This window comes from Geotrypetes seraphini, chromosome 19 (assembly GCF_902459505.1).
Source record: "Geotrypetes seraphini chromosome 19, aGeoSer1.1, whole genome shotgun sequence".
Lineage (NCBI taxonomy): Eukaryota > Metazoa > Chordata > Amphibia > Gymnophiona > Dermophiidae > Geotrypetes > Geotrypetes seraphini.
Window position 1 is genome coordinate 37692615 of NC_047102.1, and position 23421 is coordinate 37716035.

The 23421-nt window shown below is 43.3% G+C and overlaps 2 protein-coding genes across 15 annotated transcripts in view; both read left to right on the forward strand.

Moving 5' to 3' along the window:
- LOC117352063 (nitric oxide synthase-interacting protein-like) overlaps positions 1-23421 on the forward strand; it is a 742171-nt gene that overhangs the window by 103043 nt on the left and 615707 nt on the right. The gene's annotated exons all lie outside the window — the stretch shown is intronic.
- Positions 18235-23421, forward strand: part of SYT7 (synaptotagmin 7) — a 425674-nt gene continuing 420487 nt past the window's right edge. For 6 of the 14 annotated variants that reach the window (XM_033928074.1, XM_033928081.1, XM_033928088.1 and 3 more), the window contains exon 1: positions 23250-23413. In XM_033928074.1, coding sequence (XP_033783965.1) covers positions 23305-23413 — 109 coding nt within the window. In that variant the 5' untranslated portion in view covers positions 23250-23304. Of the gene's footprint in view, positions 18339-22137; positions 22620-23249; positions 23414-23421 lie in introns of those variants that run through there. The other 8 variants (XM_033928082.1, XM_033928075.1, XM_033928085.1 and 5 more) reach the window with 6 other exon arrangements.

A 23421-nucleotide genomic window follows, 5' to 3' on the forward strand; every position in this document is an offset into this window, starting at 1 on the left:
TATCTAAATGGTTTTTTTTACAATCAGGTACTCAAGCATTTTCCTTCTCTGTCCCGGTGAGCTCACAATCTATCTAACCTATGGAGGACTGAGTGACTTGCCCAGGGTCAGCACGGGGTTTGAACCCACAACCCCAGGGTGCTAAGGTTGTAGATCCAACCACTGCGTCATACACTCCTCCATCTTGCACAGATACCTGCGCTGAAACTTTTCTCGCGAGACTATGACTGTGAGATCAACCCCAGAATACAATGCGTTATCACATTGCGTTCTTTTCCTAAATGATATGAGCAACATGTTGGCGCTTGTACCTGTCGGCGGGCCAGATTAAGTGAAAATGTGAAATTGTTTGGCGGGCCAAATTTTACTACACCGCAGGCCAGATTTGGCCCGCAGGCCAGAGTTTGACATGTCTGATTTAAGGTGTTGCATGGTTCTAGGGTTACCATATGGTTCCAGCAAAAGGAGGACGGATTGAGACAACTGGGTTTTACTTCCATTGAAAGCAATGGAAATAAAGCCCAGATGTCTCAATCCGTCATCCTTTTACTGGAGCCATATGGTAGCCACAGTTGCATCTTGTCCATAAGATTTGACCTTTCACAAACCATGTGTTAGACTAATAGACAAATGTGCCATTATTAATGTATCTCTCAGAGGGTGAAGAGAATGGCCTGTGCTATGGAGACCTATCATGTTCACTTCCACTTTGTTAATAAAATCAACCCCTATCTTTGATTGCACTAGGAAGACCTAAATGGTATGTCATTCCCCTAGAGTCTTATTATACTCTAAGTTTAAGCTGCATTGAACTGTACCTAGTAAAACTCGGCATTACATGTAAGCCCTCCCTTATCTGATTTTCTCATAGATTGTGTCTGTAAAAGAACCTCTGCTAAATCAGATTAGTGACTAGTCTTTGATACATTCTCCTACTTTAAAATAGCAATAGCAAGATTCTTCAAAATATCAGATTCCTTTCTTTCCTTTTATCCTCACTCTGACGTTTTTGGTTTTTTTTGGTCAAAATCATAGGCAGCAGAATGCTTTTTTGTTTGGTTGGGGGGGAGGGGGGCTCAAAGGCTTCACCCTAGCCCCAGCAGGATCCTGTGGCACAACCTCTCTCTCCAGCTCCCGACTACCTCACCTACCTTCCTCTGTTGATGTTATTTTAAATCTTCCAGCAGCAGCTGCTCAGGGTCAATGAGCAGGTCTTCCCTGGAAGTCTTCATTCTGCAGCTATGCCACATGATGGCTGCTGGTAGATTTAAAATTACAGTGACAGGGAGGAAGTGGGTGGGGGAGTAGAGCCATAACTGACTTTGAGCGTCAATTTTTGTGGAGGCTATGGCCCCTGTGGCCTCCCCTGTTCCGACACCTATGGTCAAAATATTTAACTTATATTTCCTATTCTTTAATAAAATTCAGCCAACATTCAGCCGGTGGCAGACAGTCTTTTTTTTTTTGCCACCTCTGGTGCTAAAACCAGAAATTCAGTGCTGGGCCCTATGCAAGCTTCAGCACTGAATTTCTGTCTCTTTAAATCCAGTGAGGCATGATGGCTTAGTTAATATGCAGACTTAACTGGCCATGGGTTAGCACATAAAGATAGGACACATATTTATGCGATCCTATTCATGCTCTAACTAAATGGTACAGTTGTCAGCGGCTGCCTTAAAAGCGGCCACTGATCACATGTCAATCACCTGATAGCACCGTTTAGAGCAGGGGTAGGGAACTCCGGTCCTTGAGAGCCGTATTCCAGTCGGGTTTTCAGGATTTCCCCTTTCAGGATTTCCCCAATGAATATGCATGAGATCTAGTTGCATGCACTGCTTTCAATGCATAGTCATTGGGGAAATCCTGAAAACCCGACTGGAATACGGCTCTCGAGGACCAGAGTTCCCTACCCCTGGTTTAGAGAATCGTTCCTCTGGCAAAGGTAGGCGCCGGAAATATAGGCCAGAGATTTCAAGGCCTACATTTCTGGCACCTGCCTTTGAGGTGAATCATGCCTAACTCCACTTCCAGTGTTAGCCATACCTACAGTGGTATCAGGCGCCTATGGTGGTGCAATTCCTGTGCCATTTATTTAGGCGTTGGTTGGCACTTTGAAATGTTATTTAAGTACCATTTGAAATGGCATTTCTCTCTTAACTTAGGTGCCTAAGTTAAGGCGCTGTTTATAGAATTTTCCCTTAAATCTGGCCATTTTGGTCTGAATATTGGGACCTAACCAAACTCCACTCCAGAATGCCCCCAAATAGCAGGCTTACTGGTCACCGATGGTGATCGGTTAAGTGCCCCTGAAAATGACTGGATAGATGCAAACAAGTGAGTTAACCAGTCAGTGACCACTTCTAACCAGTTGAATATGGATCGAAATATGTTTACATTTTATCATGGCCTTTAAAATGTCCTACACTTCGTTCATGCTTTGTTTCTCATATTATAATAGTGAAGCTGCCTATCAAAAATGATACACATAAAAGACATCCTCTAGGACTCTTAACCCCTCTCTAAAACTCAGTTCTAACTTCCCCCTCCAACTCCACCATAGTTAGTATTCTCCTCTCCTCAACCTAACTTCATCACTTTCTCCTCTGGGTCCCAGCACTTTGCCCCCTACAACACTTTCTCTAGTGACCCCAGCACTCTGTCCTACTGCCGCCCCAACCCAACCCCAGCACCTTCTGTTCCTGCTCTGAATAGGTCTCCAGTTCCACTGGGCTTTTAAAACCCTTTGCAGTAGGTCCTGACGCTTTCTTGCTGTGCAGCATGCTGCATGTACCAGCTCTGTGGAAAGGAGTGGTCTTGAATGTAATATCCATGTACCAGCTGCCAGGAGCCTGAAGGCACAGACATCAAGGGAGTACAATGAAGTTACCAGGGGAGAGAGAGCACATTGAGAGAGACAGCAGTGTGCATGGAAAACAAACAAACACGTGCTTTCTCTCTGAAGAGTGCGCTCTTGAAAAGATTAGACGTTTTGGAGTGAAAATAATCTTAGGAGTAGCTTGAGATGGGGTGAAGGGGAATAGACAAGCCATGAGAAAGTGACAAATTGTACAAGAAAGGTGATTTTTTTTTTTCTCAGCCCAGCTTGCGGAGTGACAGAGAACTCCTCGCCAATTATATATAGGATTCGTGTTTTACATTTGTCAGCGTGATAACTGGAATGTATTTCTGATAGGGATCAGGACAGCCATTCCCTCGTTTATTAAGCCTCACAACAGTTGACATTACTAAATAGGTGGAATGTTCAATAACTCTGAAGGCAAATCTCTCTTCCAGCAGTGCAAATCAGAACAAAGAAGGAATGTGAATGGCTTTGGATAAATGGCAATCAAATGATTTTATAAATGATTTTCATTTGACATACTTTGCAGCTGCCTTGATAATATCACTTCTCTATCACTCTCAAAGTCTATTTTGATGGCTACAGCCCCCCTACTCCCCAGGCACATATTAAGGCACTGGTGGGTCCTTGGTGAGCTATAAACTAGTGATTAGGTTGGCTCAACCAATAGACAGATGAGGTGATTACCTAGGGCTTCATCTTCTGCCTGGTGGCTAACAGCAGCTGCAATCAACCCAAAATAACAGGCCCTGATAGTCACATAAACTCAAAGAGCTATCAGTGCTCAATTTTACCCACAGGAAGTATAGGCAATTTTCAGATAGGTCCGTTTACTCAGGCAAATAGCTTATGGAAATGGTTTGGCAACTGGCGCTAAACCTCGTCTGCCAGCTGCAGATTGCCAAACCTTTACCTTCAAATTTATAATGTAGGCAATCCTATAACTTGGTGTCTTATGTTTGGTGCCTTGATGCCATGTGCTAAGTACCATTTCTTGGTGCCAAGATTCTATTATAGAATAGTGGCATGAGTTGGCATTGACTTGCCTACCTTTAAATACAGCCACTTATACCACAGTCTATGGTGGTCTTAAGTTGGCACTCCTAAGTGTCCCATGCAGCGTGTGCAACTTATGGTATCCTATAGGGTAGTGTTTCTCAACTCGGTCCTGGAGTACTTCCTTTCAAGATAGGTTTTCAAGATATCCACAATGAATATGCATGAAAGAAATGTTCATATAATGGAGGCAGTGTAAACAAATCAAGCTTATGCATATTCATTGTGGATATCTTGAAAACCTGACTGGCAAGAGGGTACTCCAAGACCGAGTTGAGAAACACTGATAAAGGGTGTGTGCATAAGAAGATTCAGCCATGTCTGTCCATGCTCCATCTCTATATGCACACCCTCTTGAAGTTACACACCATAGCATTTACATGCTCCCTTTATAGCAGGTTTGCCCAGAATCTGGCCCACCAGGTACTTTTTTGGCCCTTGGAAACATTTGCAAGTTCAGGTGCTACTTACATGCCAAGTTATAGAATTGCCTTGCACAGTGTTCCCTCTAAGCTGTGTGGGAATCCTCCACTTACATTCCTCCCAGTGGCAGTGCTGTTTCAATATCACATTTTTAATAGCAAGGGACACGCAAGTTCTGTAGAACTCCGGAGGACCTGTGTGTCAAGTTCAGGTTTCAAGTTTTTATTAAAATTTGACACAATCGCTTATCAATTTTCTAAGTGAAAACAGGTTTAGTGACGATTGCTGACTTTAGTGAATCGGGGCCATGGACTGCTATTGAGACAGACATAGGGGAAGTTCAAGTTCAATTTATTTAATATAATCGCAACTATAAAGCCAGAGTTAAAATCTGTGGAGGTGAAACAATATAAAAACAAACTCAATTATATTTTAAGGGAAAAAGCAATAAGGTTAGATTACAATAAAATTTGTGAAGGAAAGTTAGGGAAGGGGAAATAAAGAGGAAGCCATAGTCCATAGTCTGTTATTAAGAAAGACATGGGGGAAGCTACTGCTTGCCCTGGATTTGTAGCATGGAATGTTGCTACTCTTTGGGATTCTAGAATCTTGTTACTCTCTGGGATTCCGGAATCTTGCTGTTCTTTGAGACACTGCATGGAATGTTGCTACACCTTGGGTTTTGGCCAGGTACTAGTGATCTGGATTGGCCACCGTGAGAACAGGCTACTGAGCTTGATGGACTATTGGTCTGACCCAGTAGGGTTATTCTTATGTTCTTAACCAGTTCTTAATCCATAAAAGGACATTACCTCCTAACCCATGAGTTTCTAATTTCCTCAGAAGTCTTTTTGTCAAATGCTTTTTGAAAATCCAAATATACAGAATCAACTGGTTCACCTTTATCCACATGTTCATTCACCCCTTCAAAGAAATGCCGTAGATTGGCGAGGCAAGATTTCTTGACTAAATCAATGTTGGCTTTCTCTCATTAATCCATAGTCTGCTCAAAGTTCATGAGTTGACTGGGATGCATCTAGAACAGATGTTTTCTACCCAGTCCTTGGAACACATCCAACCAGTCACGTTTTCAAGATACCTGTGATAAATATGCATGAAATGGATTTGCAGAACCATAGAGGGCATGCATGTAGATTTATCTTTACAGGAATGAGAGAGAAGAGCATTCCCAATTTTTTACCCCCTAGATATCAGCTGAGGGCAGAACTATGGGAAAAGGTCTGATGCCTGTATTGCTTGGCTGAGCTTGCTTACGGCTCCAACTGACTCTTTTTCCATCTGGGACCCCCGATGAAGATGTTTTTCAAAACCCGGACCGTGTCGGGTCCATTTGTTTGTTTTTATGTGATGTTTTTAACCGTGTTTTACCTATTGTTATAATAAACTTTGCCTGCATCATTGTACGCTCGTCTGCAGTTTTTTGTTTTGATTCTATTTTTCTACACATGTTTTCCCCAGTCTCTGGTTGCACTTCCTTCTGTCTGTGCCCTTAACTCTATTTCCAGGGCCTTGATATTGATTTGCTCTGTCTGTCCTTCACTTTCTGCTCTAAATCCATCTTTAGTTAACACAAACAAAAATCCCTCACCTGTCAGGAAATCATATACCATCAGAGTAAAAAAAAGTGTTGCAAAAACCCCACAGTATTTTTCTTCAATTTTTGTGTGCTCATAGATACTTCTGTATACAGCAGTTCAACTGTGACGTAGTGACTGGTTGTTGACTTGTTCACGGGAAAATGCTTGAGTACCTGATTGTAAAACCGCTTAGAAAAAAAACTTTGATAGGCGGTATATAAAATCCTAATAAACTTAACGCGATTTGGAAAATTAGCTTCACAATTCAAAGACACCATCCCTGATTGGACCCTTGAGGAAGGCTTCTTAGCCGAAACACGGCCTGTGTCGGGTCTGTTGCATTTTTGTATGATCAATGCGAACAAGTATTTTAGTCTGTTTGAAGTTTTGCGGGAAAGAACTAAAAGAGAAGTCAAGGACGTTGTGTTTTCCACAGTCAGTTCTCATTTGGATTGCTTCTTCTTCTGTGGAATATTGGGTCTTCTTGTTTTGCTTCGTACTCATAGATGCTTCAACAAGGTGCCATACAGCGATACGAGGTCACTAATACTGCGTAGATTCTTAATCACAGCACTTTATGTAGAGCGCTAAGGCTTCTATTCCACACTGAAATATTCAAGGAGCTCTTCAGAAATAATGATGAATCACTTATCTGGACTGCTGTATCTCGGCTTTAACGCAGTCTGTGTTTCGCTAGAGCTACATCAGGAAGCCGAATGTGAAGTCGCCTTTATTTATTTTTCTTTAGTGTGGTGCCAGGTGTCTCTGTGTTACATCAGGTGATCTTTTATCTCACCTTAATATATATTTTGTCTTTTTGGTAGTGATTATGTTTTCTTCTGGTGGAAGCTTGGTTTCATTAGCTGATAGATCTTTATTTTCATATATTTTTCTCCTCCTTTTTAGTTTCATAAAGTTAGCTATGCTACATCTCTACTCATTGGTATGTAAGATTATTTTTTTCTGTAATTTCTTTAAAGGTTTTTGCATGCCTTTCCGTACAAAATCAAGGGGTTGCACATGCATGGTATTTTTTAAGGTCTGTCTTGCTCTTTTAATATTCATCTATTTGGCATTTTTAATTCTTCTAGTGTCTTATGTCATTCTCATATCACTGACATTTTGGCCAGTATTTTGTATCTCAACAATTACTGTTTCCAATACTTTCATGTCTTTATTTCTTTTCAAATAACATTCAGTTGGCACCATTTATCTGTTACATTCATTTATTATTATCATTTGTTTACTAATATTCTAGGACCCCTGAGGAAGGTGTTTTACTGAAACACGGCCCGTGTTGGGTCCGTTCAATACAAATGTGGAGAGTGTTTTAAGTTTTCTTGAAGATATAAAACAAAGACCTTGAACATTGTTTGTTTCCACATATCTGTTTGGTTTGGTTTGCCATTTTCTCTGTGGCAACTTGGGTCATTTTCTCTTGTTTTTTGTTGGGAAAATCCACTGCTTATTCCTAGATTAAACAGCATAAAGTATGTTTTACTTACTTGGGATCTAGCTAGATACTTGTGACCTGGGTTGGTCACTGTTGGAAAAAGGATACTGGGCTTGATGGACCTTCGGTCTGTCCCAGTATGATAATTCTTATGTTATTATTGTTTCCAACTGCTAAATTTCCCTTTGAAGCATTAGAACTTGAAAGTTTCCTCAGAAGGTGCTAGAAATTGCCATGTTAATAATCTAACGCAGTTGAACTATAGATGATGTGGATCACTTGATTGATGAGAATTTCCTGTGCATCGGTAAAAGGGCTTATTAATAATTGTAGGTCTAATACTTGGTCCTTGGAAGGGATAGTTTTATTGATGAATCTTGTCATTTTACACACATTGCTATAATGCACATATCGTTGATACAAATCTCTTGTCTCTCCTCCCTCTCGCCTGCAAACAGACACAGAATCTGCAAAAATGTTTGCAGGGTTTTCTTAAATCTGGTATCTGGGAAATTTACTTAAACTGGCATTTCATATTGTAGCAAGCTGTTTATCACTCATACATGCATTTGTCAAAAATCATTTGGCAGTAATGGGTATTTTTTATGTGAAGGTGACTTGAGGCTTTTATACAGCGAATGAGACTTTCTAGAGCATCCATCAAAAACAAGCCTATTTCCTTCCAGACTTCACTATTGTTTGTTAACTGATGACCAAACCCAGAGGCAATGATCACAGATGCTTTTAGTTAAGAATGGGAGACAGCATTAGGATATCCACGTGCTCCATCCACAGTAATCATGCTTCTGTTTGCACCTGGACTGTACATATATGTTGTCGTTTGGTCCAATACTTGTTTGCATGAAAGAATAAACCCAAGAAAGCATGCTTTACATTCATGCCTGTAGACCTGTTCACATGAATATCTTTCGTGTTAACTGGTGTCATTGTTTGCAATGTACAATGTTCTTGCTCTTTCTAAAACGCACGTCTTTCTTGGGAGGCTTTGAGTTCATGTGAACCATACTAGTGTTGATTTTTAGAGCATCAGGGGAGGAAGCTTCAGTAATGCATTGAGGTCTCAACAACTCAGGGCAAGGCTTGATTGGAAGTGACAGAGACCCTGGCATCTCCTTTAAAGTCTTTTAAGAGTCTGATTCATGTTGCTTCTAGGCAGTGGCGTAGTGAGGGTGAGAGGCGCCCCCTCCTCTTACCCATCACTGCCTTCCGCTTCTTCCCTGCGGCCTCCTTCTCCCTGTACCTCCAGTTGACATTGTTGCTCATGGCAATCGGCATTAAGCTCCTCGTGACCCCATCGGCTCTCTCTCTGATGTCACTTCTTATGTGCGGCACCCGGAAGTGATGTCAGTGGGAGAGCCAATGGGGTCACGAAGAGCACGTTGTTGATTAGAGGTATAGGGGAAGGGGTGGAGAGGAGGAGGAGTGTCGACACCCCCTCCAACATGGCGCCTATGGTGGACTGCCCCTTGCCCCCCCCCCTTACGCCCCCTTACTATACCACTGCCCCCAGGATATCTTCAGATACCTTCTCACAGGCATAAATCCCCACTGGGGGGGGAAATAGGACTTGCATACTGCTTATTTGCAATTACACAATCAATGAGGTTTACTTAGGGCCTCTTCTATCAAACTGCACTAGCAGTTTGTAGCAAGGTGAGTTGCGCTGAATGGCCCACGCTGCTCCCGACGCTCATAGAGTTCCTATGAGCGTCGGGAGCAGCGCAGGCCATTCAGCGCGGCTCTCTGCACTAAAAACTGCTAGCACACTTTGATAGAAGAGGCCCTTAGGTACAGGTACTTATTTTGTACCTGGAGCAATAGAGGATTGAGAGCCAGATGCACAAAGCTTCAGACACTACAGCAAAGAATACCATGGTGGGAGTGATTTTTTTTTTAAATTTTTACTAGTGATGCTCAGCAGAATAACATGCAAACTATATGCATACTAGTCTTTCGGAGGATTTCTGGTAAAGGGGGAGAGGAACTGTTCCTTATGTGTGCTTAGAAGAGCAATTGCTAGGAACAGCTCCTCCTTCCTATCAGACTAGCTGCTCTTCCTACCTTGCTGGCGGCTTTGGGGAATCCTGTTGCTCAGCAGGGCAAGGAGAACAGCTTTTTTTTTTTTTTAAATGGACACATCTGTGCCTATTTTAAAAAATGACCCTCATGCTGTGATCCCCTGTACTATAAATTAGCAGGAGGGATGCCCACTCCAGCCTGTCACTGAGGTCCCCCCCTTGAAGGTCCCCTGAGCCCACAGACCTTTAAATTGAATGTTAGCAGGAGGAGTGCCCACTCCCTCCTGCCACTACTATTGTATCCTCTGCCGCTGCTTCCCCCGTCAGAGTCCCCCCCCCAAACCCAACTCCCTCCCCATGTCTGGTATTGAAGACTAGCAGAAAGTATGTCCATTCCCTCCTGCTGGCAGGCTCACCTCTTCAAAATGGCAGGCCTTCCCCTTCCTGTTGAATCCTGGCATGCACTGGGAGGGGCCTAGGACTCTGATTGGTTCATGCACCTAAGGCCTCTCCCATAGGCCAATCAGTACCTTAGGATACTCACCAAGGGGAAAGACCTTTGGTACCTGAGCCTTATCCCCCTCCTAGTGCATCCCAGTATGCACTGGGAAGGGGAAGGCCTGCAATTTGAAGTGGCGGGTCTGCCAGCAGGATGGAGTAGGTATCCCTCCTACTGATCTTTAATTTAGAGGTATATGGTGTGGGGGGGTTCAGGAGTTCATGGCGGGGCTCCGGCGGCAGGAGGGAGTGAGCATCCCTTCTGCTGATCTTCAATTTAGAGGTATGTAGTGGGGGGGAGGGTTGGGGGTTTGGAGGAGGTTTGGGGGGGGGAGGGGTGGTGGTTTGTGGGGGGGAGGCCTGGAGGCAGGAAGGAGTGGGAAATCCTCCTGCCAATCTTCAATTTTGAATGTGTGTCGGGGTGGGGGGGTGAATGACCGAGGCAGGAGGGAGTGGGCTTCCCACCTGTCAATTTTTGTTTTTTCAAAAGTTTGGGGGATATGGGCCATCGTTGGGGGAATTAATCAGAGTGCTAATTTTAATATTGATGAGCTTGCTGTAAACTATTTACTTACGATTATTGGAGGCTGCTACAACAATGGAAAAGACCGCGATTAGCCATTTTGGGCATCGATAGCTGAAATACTTCAATGCTAAACTGGTTTAGCATCAATTGTTAAAGGCTTAGTGAGCCTGAGTGGCTTGCAGCACTGGTATTTGATTTCCACAACCTCAGGATACTGAGGCAGTGGCTTTGCCACTAGGCCACTCCTCACCCTCTCATTCATTGAATTCGATTGGGAGATGGGTGAGGCCACTTCATTTACTGTAAGTTAGAGATGAGATGGAAGAGCAGAAACTTTGGACTGCAGAGCTGAGCAAGGTATACTGGGGGGGGGGGGGGGGGGAGAAATTAAAGCTAACTGAAATGCCTTAAATATGGCTCAACAATGATGCCTCTTGGTCCTTCCATTGCTGAACTGAAAAGACATTTGGACTCAATACCTGCTAAGAAGTATCATTACTGTATGAAACAAAACATCATATATATTTATTTCAGCCTTCACATGCTGAGGTCAGTAAGATCCTGTTTCCATCAAAAACATTTTGCCGTTCTCGTCCAATCCATCATCCTCTCCAGACTGGACTATTGCAATTCCATCTTCATATGCCTAACGAAGAAAAACCTCCACAGACTCCAGCAGATCCAAAATGCCACGGCCAAGCTTATCTTTGCTAAAAATAAATTTGATCACCTCTCTCCACTCCTTTCCAAGCTTCACTGGCTCCCGATAACTTCCAGAGTCCACTTCAAATGCATCAGCCTAACCTTCAAGATCCTCCACGGCATCCTTCCTCCATTAATTCCACTTTCCTGGAATTCCTCAAATCTTAGTACCTCCAGACCTACCCAAAAATCGAAACTATCCTTCCCCTCACTAAAAGGCATTTCCCACCCAGGAAAACTGGGGACTTCCCTCCTCTTCAGATTCACCGAGCTCTGGAATAACCTCACCTCCCCCCTTCGGAACCTGAGTGCTCTCCAACCCTTCCGCAAACATCTGAAAACCTGGCTTTTCTCTAAAATCTAACTTCTCCCTCCTCTCTGACATCCTAGCTCTCTAACATTCTTCTTCCCTCCGATCTTCATCCAACCCTTTCCCTGGAGTTCCTTTCTTATTACAATCCCTGTAAACCGTGCCGAGCTCCACGACCATGGAGATAGCGCGGTATAAAAACCTAAGGTTTAGTTTTAGTTTAGTTTAGTTTATAATGATTAGAAAAACACCGAAATTCATGTTGGATAATGGGTGTCTTTGGCTTCACGGCACCTGATTATAAAGAGCATGCAGTAATGCTAATAGTTCCTAGCACAGACAGTCTTCTCTGACCCTGAGGAAGTACACGAAACGTGTCAGCGAGGTGGGATGTCTCAGCAACGGAATCTACAATGCAAGCTAAGTTTTGAACTATTTAACTGCTAGTAGACATAGATAGAATGGGACTGAGGAGGATTGCAGCCTTGAGGGGTGATGCCACATCAGCGGCAATCTGAGGATCCCATATAAACACAGCAATTTATTGCTGAAATCCTTGCCATATTTCTGCGCTCGAGTGTGATATTGTATTGTGGCCCCAAAGTAACCTGCTCAACTATGTAACTCTTCTGGAATTGTCCAGACAACCTCTTATGTAATCCGCCTTGAACTGCAAGGTAATGACGGAATAAAAGTCACTAATGTAATGTAATGTAATAATGGGTGTGGCAGATGACATGAAAGCTAGGGGAATAAATTCTGTGGTTGTTCCCCTTCTCTTGGTGCCCTAAGCATGGGCTACTTAATGGTTAATCCAGGGCTGGGTTCATCTCAGGTTGAATGACAAAGGTACAGATGTGTCCATTGACCTGTTGCTGAGGCTGAATACAAGGGGAAGTCTTTACCCAGAAAAAGAGGATTAATGTTGCCATTAATGGTGCACACTGTTTGCTATTGTTTCAAGGAGTAACTCAACAGCTCATGCAGTATTTGGATAACCCTCACTTTTACATCTTTATAGCACATTATAAGAAACAAAATGGATTTGTGTTTTGGATTTGTCCATCTGTTTGTCCATCCAACTGACCAGCCATCTGTTCACTGAATAACAAACAAAGGATAGCAGTGTACAGGCAGACAAGTGTGAAATATACATTATGCTGGGGAGTAACTGATGGCTGAAGCAGTGAGGTGTGTGGGTGTGTGTGTGTGTGTGGGGGGGGGGGGGTGTTCTAAAACATTGACACCTGCTAAAGATGAGGTGGAACATGCAACCAAGGTAGAAGTAGAGGGAAGAGAGTATCAGGAGCAGGGAGGAGGTGGGTTGGTGAAAGGAAGGAGGGGAGGGAAAGGTAGTGGAGTGGCAGATAAACATAGAAACATGATGGTAGATGAAGGCCAAATGGCCCATCTAGTCTGCCCATCCTCAGTAAGCATTATCACTTTCTATCTCTGAGAGATCCCACGTGCCTATCCCAGGCCCTCTTGAATTCAGACACAGTCTATGTTTCCGCCACCTCTTCCGGGAGACCGTTCCACGCATCTACCACCCTTTCTGGGAAACAAGTATTTCCTCAGATTACTCCAGAGCCTATCACCTCTTAACTTCATCCTATGCTCTCTCATTGCAGAGTTTCCTTTCAAATGAAAGAGACTCGACTCATGCACATTTATATTATGTAGGTATTTAAACGTTTCTATCATATCTCCTCTCTCCCGCCTTTCCTCCAAAGTATACAAATTGAGATCTTTAAGTCTGTCCCCATACTCCTTATCATGAAGATCACACACCATTTTAGTAGCCTTCCTCTGGACCCACTCCATCCTTTTCATATCTTTTTGAAGGTGGGGCCTCCAGAATGGTACACAATATTCTAAATGAGGTCTTGCCAGAGTCTTATACAAAGGCATCAATACCCCCTTTTTTCCTACTGGCCGTACCTCTCTCTATGCAACCTAGCATCCTTCTAGCTTTCGCTGTCAACTTTTCAACCTGTTTGGCCACCTTAACATTATCAAATACAATCAAGTTTCAAGTTTCAAGTTTATTTCACTTTTGATGAATCGCCTATTTCAAATTTCTAGGCGATGTACATAATATAATAAAGAAACTATAACATAATAACAATAAATTTCAATAATAACTAACATGTAAGATAGGAAAGAGGGTAAAGTTACAATAAAGGGTATAGAAAAGAAAAAAAAAAAAAAAAAGGGAAGAACAAAAGGTAGGGTAAAAATTTACCAAGGCACATTTCATAAATATTAATTAACACTGAAAAGAAAATTTAAGAATTTTATAAGTTAAAAGCATCCTTAAACAAGTAAGTTTTTAAAAAGTTTTTAAAAACTGAAATATCACGTTCTATTCTGATGTATTGGGGAAGGGAATTCCACCATTGTGGACCTGCAACAGTGAACATATCTGCTCTTCTTGTTCCAATGATTTTTAAAGAAGGCACAGTTAGTAAGTTTTGATCAGATGAACGCAGAGATCGTTGGGTTTTATATGGGATCAGCGATTTAGATATAAATTGTGGCTCGCTAGATGCTAGGGACTTAAAAATTAAAAACATCAGTTTATACAAGATCCTATGATTAATTGGTAACCAATGTGCGTCTATTAACAATGGGGATACGTGATCGAATTTTTTAGCATTATAAATAAGTTTTATTGCCGTATTCTGGACAATTTGGAGTCTCCTTTTTTCTTTTTGAGTTATATTTAAAAATAGTGCATTACAATAGTCGATTTTTGCTATGATGAAAGAATGGATTAAAATCTTTAAGGAAGACGGATTAAGAAATTTGGCAATAGATCTTATTTGCCGTAATCACACCCAAGTCCCCCTCTTCTGTCGTGCACATAAGTTCTTCACCCCCTAAACTGTACTGTTCCCTTTGGTTTTTGCAGCCCAAATGCATGACCTTGCATTTCTTAGCATTTGAAGGAGGGGGAAAAGGGAGGTGGGGGGTAGAGAGGGTGCAAGAGTGTTAATAGAAAAACCATGCACCACTAACACTCCCTTACACTTCTCCAACTATCATAAGCCCCGAATCCCATACTCACCCTAGCCACTACCAACCACACTTATCCATTCTCTGTCTCAGACCCACACAAACACACTACTGACACAAACTCTCTTCCACAAATGCAACCATAGGCAGTGGAACGCTGCTTGGTTTGAGGGGACCCAGGAGCTCCGCCCTAGACCATGGAATCCTACGGTGCGGACTCTCCCCAGTTCCCAACTCCCCATCTACCTCCTCCCGGCACTGTACTTTTAAATCTTCTGGCAGCTGCCATGCAGCGTCAATGAGCAGTCCTGCCCCTGGAAGTAGAATGAAGTGCTCTGGGGCAGGCTTGCTCGCTGATGCTGTGCGGCAGCTGCCGGAAGCGGGTGGGACGGCGGGCACCAATCTTTGGAGAGGCCACGGCCCCTGTGGCCTCCCCTGTTCTGACACCTATGCATGCAACTCTCTTCCTTCGCCCCTCTCCCCCGATCAACTGGACAACACACAAGCATGTATACCAAGCTTCTGGAAAATGACACACATAAGAGCAATCATAATATACACATTTAGGTCATGGAATCATAAAATGTGAATTTAAAATTGGTATGCAGTTCTAGGCTTGTTTTCTTCTGGTTTGAATAAAAAGTTTTCTCACTCCAGGATAGGTGTTTGACCCCTGCCATGGTTGTTCTGAGTCTGTGTGTCAATGTACATTAGAAGTACCAAGTGACTGCAGATCTTAAGGGAAGAAAAAGCCACTTCTAATTTTACATTTTGCTATCCTGAATTGGCTAAGAATAATATAACTGAATTCTACCTGAGCCCTGTTATACTGTATATCCCAGAGTATGTGTAATTGACTCTGCATGCATATGTGATCTCCAAAAAGTGGAAGCTACAAGGGGCCACTGAAAAGTTCTCAGTCCAACCAAGAAGAGAATGTTGTGGAACCATGAAACTTACAAGTTATTCCACATTTTCTTGCCACTTTTTGTTTCAATGATATGAAATGAAATGAAAAGTGTGGAATAACTTGTAAGTTTCATGGTTCCACAACATTCTCTTCTTGGTTGGACTGAGAACTTTTCAGCAGTCCCTCGTATTGTGATGTCATAATGCTTCATTCCAACAGTTCCTAAGAGCCAACCTCATCGGTGATGTCACAATGACTTGGTTTCCCTATACTTGTGCCCATTTCCTAGATGTATTTGCCTCATTGAAACAAAAAGTGTCAAGAAAAGTGTGGAATAACTTGTAAATTTCATGGTTCCACATCATTCTCTTCATGGTTGGGCTGAGAACTTCTCAGTGTATAATTTAATGCAAAGCCATTCAACGTGATAATGTAAAAATCCAAGTGGTTCAGAGGAAGGTGAAAAAAATGGTACAGGATTTGTGTCAAAAAATATATGTGAAGAGATTTCAAGACCAAAATCTGTATACGCTAGAGCAGTGGTTCCCATACCTACCCTGAGGAAACCCCAGCCAGTCAGGTTTTCAAGTGCAATTAATATTCATGAGTTAAATCTTCTTGTACTACCTCCACTGCATGCAAATCTAACTCATGAATATTCATTGAGAATATCCTGGGGCATGTCTTGGTGGAATGGGGTGGGGCTTGGTGGGCCTGGGGGCAGGACCACAGGCCTGGATTTTACAATAGTAAAATCTGGTAACCCTAGTTTATGAGCTCTGTGCATCTATCTTATAGGGCCATTAAACCTACGTATAATATATACACATATAACACTAGGGGGCTCTTTTACTAAGGCGTGCGCTAAATCACCTTAGTAAAAGACCCCCTAGGTTTACTGTTGCAGCTAAATACACTATATTTACACATCTCCTAAGGAGGTTGGCCATTTCAATTAAATGTAATCTATTTACACACATCCTTGAAAGTTCTAGTTTCCGCTCTGTCAACTTCATAATTTCAGTTGAAGTAGTTGAGAAAAGGCTAGTCTTTATCCCTTTCTTGAATTTTCTGGTTCTCTTTTCTAGCTTTAATTGATTTGGTAGGGCATTCCACTATGTTGAGGCCATTACCGAGAACATTCTTGCTCTGGTGCTTTTGTATTTGATATCTTTGAAGGAAGGTATTTGTAGTAAGGACTTTTGGCTCGAGTGCAAAGTGTGTAGGAGGTATGGTAAAGACTGTGAAAAGAGAAAAGAGCTGAAGTGAGGGGGGGGGGAAGGGAGTAGGGTTGTCCAGAAAAACCTAAAGTTGGAAAAACTGTGTGACTTGAAGTTTTTCCCATGAATTTGATTGTGCCGCACGAGAGTCTTGTTGCAAGGAGTTGAACAGCATTGCATGCTTGAGTGTTTGGAACGCCATTGGTAGATGACTATATACCAAAGTGTTTAGCTATTAGCAAAATATGTTAAATTTCTGTTATTTTCCATAATAAAGTGCAAATATTGAAGGTTCATTTCATAAAATACTGCTAGATTCTTTTTGCATAAAATGTCTATTTTTTATCATTATTTGTGACAGGAGAATGTTTTCCTATTCTTTTGTGGTTGTTATAACAAGCATATTGGAGGCTCTAGTGTTATTTCTGTAGTGATTGTTCATTTTTAGTAGAACAGATGACATAAAATGTCTTTTTATCAATGTATCATTGTTATGTGAAAGCATAAAAGTTAGAGCTATAATACCAAGAAATTTGCTCCAGTAAGCAAAAATAATAGCAAATGTTAAAAAAACCAGGGCTTTATATAATCAGTGACTGTAAGGGGCCCCAAGATGGGCTTCAAAAATTTTTTTTATTATTATTTTCTGATCAAGCACAATCAAATTAATGTGAAAAACTTCAGTTCTCCCAGTTTTTCCGGGCAACCCTACTGGAGTGTAGGGGTGGGGTGGGCATGGACTGTGTTGCAAAGATAAGTGGGTGAGGGATGGGCTGAAGAAAAAGAAAGATGAGAACAGGGAGAAAACTTATGTGGGATTCAAAGAACAGGAAGCTGATAGGGGAGATAGGCTGAGAAAAGGATTCTGAGACGAGAGTATCAGGTTGAAGGGAAGAAGCACTAAGAGATGAAGAGAGGAATGAAAGTGGCAGGGAGTGGTGAGACTAGGAAGAAAAATAATAATTAAAAAAAGAACAAGCAACAACAGGATAATTTTACATTTTTGTGCACCTGGTTCACATCAATCAACCGTGCCCCACAACTGAGCAAGCCCAAGAGTCACTGAGTGGGACATAGATTATTAATTGGACTGGGCAAGTTTGGGATAGCTGTTGGTATCTGCTCTTTTCTTCCAACCTTGCAGTCACTGGGGATAAATAAGGTACAGTATTTAATTAGATGGATGGGAAAGGAGAAAAGGCCGTGAAAGGATGGAATACCATTACCTGAAAATTTCCCTTTTGAAACTTACTTTCTCTTGGCAGCTCTGATATTGAGCGGAGCTGTGGTTAGAGATTGAGCCAAAGGAGAATGGAGAGTAGCGCTGTTCCCATTCCTCACAAAAATGCAAAGTATTATCCCCCCATTACATTCCACCAAAGGTAGAAACGGTGGGGACACTGGGCTATGTGGGCCTCAAGAAGTAACACAGCAGCTGCAACAGGAAAATTTGACCATGTCACACCATTTCTAAAGAACGCGCATTGGCTTCCTATCAACCACAGAATAACTTATAAACAGGCCCTCATCACATTTAAAGTTGTACAATTCAACGCGCTGCTATTTTTAGACCGAGTCATTATTCCGTATTCTCCATCTCACTCCTTAGGATCCGAGGACAAAAATCTACTCACTATTCCATCCCTACGAATCATAAATACTAGACGTACCACACTCTTCTCTGTCACTGCTCCCCCCCAAACATGGAACCTACTACCAGCTCAGGTAAGAAGAAAAGAACCTCAAAAAATTTAAATCAAAACTAAAAAGTTTCTTGTATAGAGACACCTTTGTTAATTTGTCTTTTTAGCTGAGTTGCTATTTCCATTTGAAGTAGGCAAGTACTGATCTAATCTAATCTAACTCTTATTGTTTTATCCTTATTTGTTCTCTTTCCTATATCAAATTGTAGTTCTTCCCCGATTTCTCTATGAAATGTACGTCTGTCTATCACTATATTATATGCCTCACTCTTTTTTTTATTTTTTTATTTTTTATTGTTCATCGCTTTGTAATCTTAGAAAAAAGTGATTTTATCAAATACGAAATAAACTTGAAACTTGAAGAGTGGCAAGAGACCCTTGTCTAGGGTTACCAGGCTGCTGCCCGTGCCACGAACGTTAAAGAGGTACGAGGGAAGGGAAGGGGCCTGCACACGTGGTAGTGGGGGTGGGGGGAAGGAGCGGGCAGCAGAGAGGAGGACAGGTGCCAGAACCCCTCACTCCCTTACTATGCCACTGCCCTTACCTTTGCTAGGTCCACATTATCTGGCATTTAGATACAGGCTGACCATTCACTACCAGAAGTATTTTTGTCTTTTTTCTAGATGAGGGGAAATTTGTTGTGAGTTATGAGTTGAGCACCCCCAATCACTTTCAAAAGTTAGCTTCTATGATAGTCAGTGACTGCATATGCTGAAGCTCTGTGTGACTGACTGCTCACCTCAAAGTTTGTGTCTTGAAGTGTGACTTTAAACATTTTTCACACTGACAGTTTTGATGATCCTCGGTGAAACAACAAAAATCCCAATTGGAATATTAGTGTTGCTGAAGAACCATAATGTTATTATTTTCTTACCCATGCTTTGAGCTGTCTAGACAGATCATGTCATTAGCAAATCCCGTTTGCTTTTCTTCCTGCCACCCCCTTACTCACTGCTCTGTTTAACCCTTTAATTGGTAGATGGTGAAACGGCTGCTTTACGTAACTTGATTTTGAACGAGAGTAATGGTGCCAAGTAACAGGCATTTGGGGATGCAGAAGATCTCCCATAAGATAAATCAAAGAACAAGGAAAAATAGCCCCATGGGATATAAACAGAAAATGCCAAAGTGGGGATGGAACGGTACACATCAACCAGAAATAAAACCAATAAATAAATATTAAGAACCAATAAAACAGTCTGTCATATACAGAATTAAACTGTGATATTTTCAGGGGCCAATCTAAGAGTCCGGTTGGCCCAGGTGCCTAAGGCCTCTCCTATGGGCGAGGGCCAATCAGGCCTTAGCCCCCCTCCCCCCCCCGGTGCATCCCACGATGGAGGCGGGCCTGCCAGCTGGACGAAAGGAGGACCCGTCCAGCCGGCCAACAAAAAAGGTTAGAGAGGGGTCTAGGAGGGGTCCGGGGGGGGGGGTTAAGAGGGGTTCTAGTGGGGGTTCCTCCCGAGAGAGGTGGTGGAGAGTAAAACTGTGACTGAGTTCAAAGAAGCATGGGATGAACACAGAAGATTTAGAATCAGAAAATAATATTAAAGATTGAACTAGGCCAGTTACTGGGCAGACTTGTACGGTCTGCGTCTATGTATGGCCATTTGGAGGAGGATGGGCAGGGGAGGGCTTCAATGGCTGGGAGGGTGTAGATGGGCTGGAGTAAGTCTTAACAGAGATTTCGGCAGTTGGAACCCAAGCACAGTACTGGGTAAAGCCCAGAAATAGCTAAGAAAAAAAAAAAAAAATTTTTTAATTGAATCAGGTTGGGCAGACTGGATGGACCATTCGGGTCTTTATCTGCCGTCATCTACTATGTTACTATGTAAGTTCTGAAATACAATACAGATTATGAAATGAAAAAATCCCAATATATACATATTTAAAACAATAATAAACTTCAATGCTCACAGCTCTAATAAATTTCAAAAATATACAAATCATAATTGTAAAAGTGCTCAGACCCATAACCAAATACATCTGTGATAACTACAGACTATGGTTGTTGTGGGACCATCACTGCTCTTTACTGTCCCAAACCACTCGCTATTTTTTGAAGATGTTATAGAATCACTTATCTAATATGTTGAGCGGTTAATAGTAGTTCTGACTAATAACCATAGATTCAATAAAGTAACAGTGCTCAGTGCTAGTAGAAACCATTAGCCATATCAAAACTGTTGACCCCCCGACTCGAGTTTCTGTAACTCTTCCTCAGGAGGGGACACCTGTACTGGCTACAATCATCTCAGTCTTGATCTTTTTGCAGTCCGAGATGATTGTAGCCAGTACAGGTGTCTCCTCTAGAGGAAAAGTTGCCGAAACTCGAGTCGGGGGGTCAACAGTTTTGATATGGCTCGACATATCAGATAAGTGATTCTATAACATCTTCAAAAAATAGCGAGTGGTTTGGGACAGTAAAGAGCAGTGATGGTCCCACAACAACCATAGTCTGTAGTTATCACAGATGTATTTGGTTATGGGTCTCTCTCCCTGGTCCACTTTGTCTGTCTGTCTTTCTGTGCCTCTCCCTGCCCCTGTGTCTTTCTTCTGTTCTTTCTGTCTCCCTTCCTCCCACTGTCTGTCTTTCTTTCTATCTATCTCTTTCCCTGCCTCCTATGCAGCAACATTTCTCTCCCCCCACTTCCCTGTGCAGCAGCCACAGCTTCATTTCCGTCCCCCTTCATTTCCCTGTGCGGCAGCATTTCCCCCCACCCTAATTCCCTGTGCAGCAGCATCATTTTGATCCCCCCACTTTCCTGTGCAGCAGCCACAGCAGCAGCATTCCCTCCCCCTCCATTTCCCTTCCCCCACACCACTTCCCTGTGCAGCAGCAGTGTTTCCCCTACCCCCCTTTCCCTTCCCGCGATCTGGCCGGCTCCCTTAGTCCCTTACTGCCCCCCTTCCCTTCCCACGGTCCCGACAAACCTGCCGATTCCAGCAGCGTCTGCAGCACTCTACACACGCTGCCTTCTATTGCCCTGATTTAGTCTGTCACGTCCCTGATGACATCATCAGAAATGCGGCAGAGCAAATCAGGGCAGTAGAAGGCCCCGAAGCAGTGTGTGTAGAGTGCTGCAGATGCTTCTGGAGTCAGCAGGTTTGTAGTCGGGACTGTGGGAAGAGAAGAGGGGGGGCGGTGGCGGCAAAGGACTAAGTGAGCCGGTCAGACGTCAGGAAGGGATGGGGGGGTCAGACCGCGAAAAAAAACTTACGGAGTGAGTGGGGAGCCGGCAAAGGAGTCTTTTTGGTCAGTGCTTCTCTTCCCAGGCCGCTATTTGGGTTCTGCTGCCGTGAGTGTGGGGTCGTTTTAAGCACGCATAAACACTTGCTGGCCACGGACTTACGGATCAGGGAACACGCGGTAAGAGTGCTCATGCGCGCTTAGCGTTTTATTATATATATATATATATATACAGAAGAGGAGCAATCACCTTAGGTAATAGGTCATGTAATTCCTATAAACAAGTGGAAAAGATAGTGTAGCTGTGAGGTTTTTAGTATTTTGAACCATTTTTGCACTTTGGATGATTTGCCTGAAGCGAAATTTGAGAGATTCTCTTTCCCTGTACTGGGGTTTTCCCCACCCGGCCATTTTACTTGATAAATATGAATTAGTGCTCAGGATCAGAAGACTTTTTTGGTCACTATGGAAATAGACTGGACTGGCTTAGACCTATGAACTGAGCCAACCGTGGAGCTCCTGAATCGGATTTCTATGCCCACCTGGGCGGGCAGTGGGTGTCAATCGATCCATGCCAGGTGCTAATGATAAGAGGAGCCGTTTCAGCTGTGTGCAGTTTCTGTTTCGGCCAGCAGCACGCAGCATCTGGATGTGTGAAATGAGAGCAAGGCACACACGCTGACAAAGAGGCAGGAGGGAGGGAGACAGAAGAGAGAAGGAACCCGCGGGTGGTTTGTGTGGTTTTTTTTTTAGTAAGAATTGGACTCGATCGAGGAGAGAGAAAAGGACAACTCCTTCATTCACTCTCTCCCCTCCTCTGATCCCATTAATCAATCTAGTATTGCTCCTCACTCCTCTTCTCCATCGGACCTGGTCACTTGCAAGCGGCCGCATGTCTAGTTCTGTCAGTTGAGCCCATTCTTCCTTCTCACTTCCAAGGAAGCAGAAAAGAAAACGTGGGAGCCGCTCTTTCCCGTCTATTTGATTCTCATCGCGATTTGGGGAAACGTACAAAAAAAGAGAAAGCAGGGAAACCGTCCACCTTTCCTTCGCGAAGAGTAGAAGAGCCCGGCCAGAAAATGTACCTAGACCCAGCGGCTCCCAGCGGCAAAGGTAAGAGGCAGATGGCATCGGTCGCCTGGCACACTGAAGCCAGGAGCGGCTCGCCCTTTGTGCCCGCAGCCGGTGGCGATCGGGGAGATGGTCTGGGAGCCAGGATGTGGCCCGCCCCGCTGCCCCGCCGCGCACCTGCTGCTGTCAGGTAGGGCCAGCGGGCTCCTGGCAGCCGACTTTGGGCTCCTTCCCAAGCCCAGCCCCCTTCCAGACAGCAACTTTCTCCTTTCGCGGAGATGGGTCTTGCCTTGAAGAAGCAAATGGTTTTCAAAAATGTTATAGTGACATAGTAGATGACGGCAGATAAAGCCCCGAATGGTCCATCCACTCTTTAAAACGACTTAATTTACTCTTATTTCCAGAGTCTCGCCTCGCCTTCACGCTCCTGCTGTCTTGATTCGTTTTTCATGTGCCTCCATTTCTTTTCCGCCCTTCTCTTCGGTCTTGCATTACTTTTTCTACTTTTTGTTTCTGTTCCCAGCTCATGTCTTACCTCCCAGTCTTTGGGTTGGTTTTTTTTTTTTTTTTTTCTTACCGAAACCAGGGCCAGCTGCACTAACTCGTTTTTCAAAGCGCCGCTTGATTAAATGAGGAGGGGGAGGGGCCGGTGCAATCAGGCTTGCCCAGCTCCCCATTGTCTAGGAGGCGTTGGCATGGCCACTTAGGCCGGTGGATGTAGGATCTGATGTGTGCGCCTTTGCCCAGGTTGAGCGGCTCGTTCGAGTCTTTTTCTGCCGTCATCTACTGTGTTAACGTGGTCCGTCCTCGGCTCCTAGAACCTGGATTCTCTGGCGGTAATGAC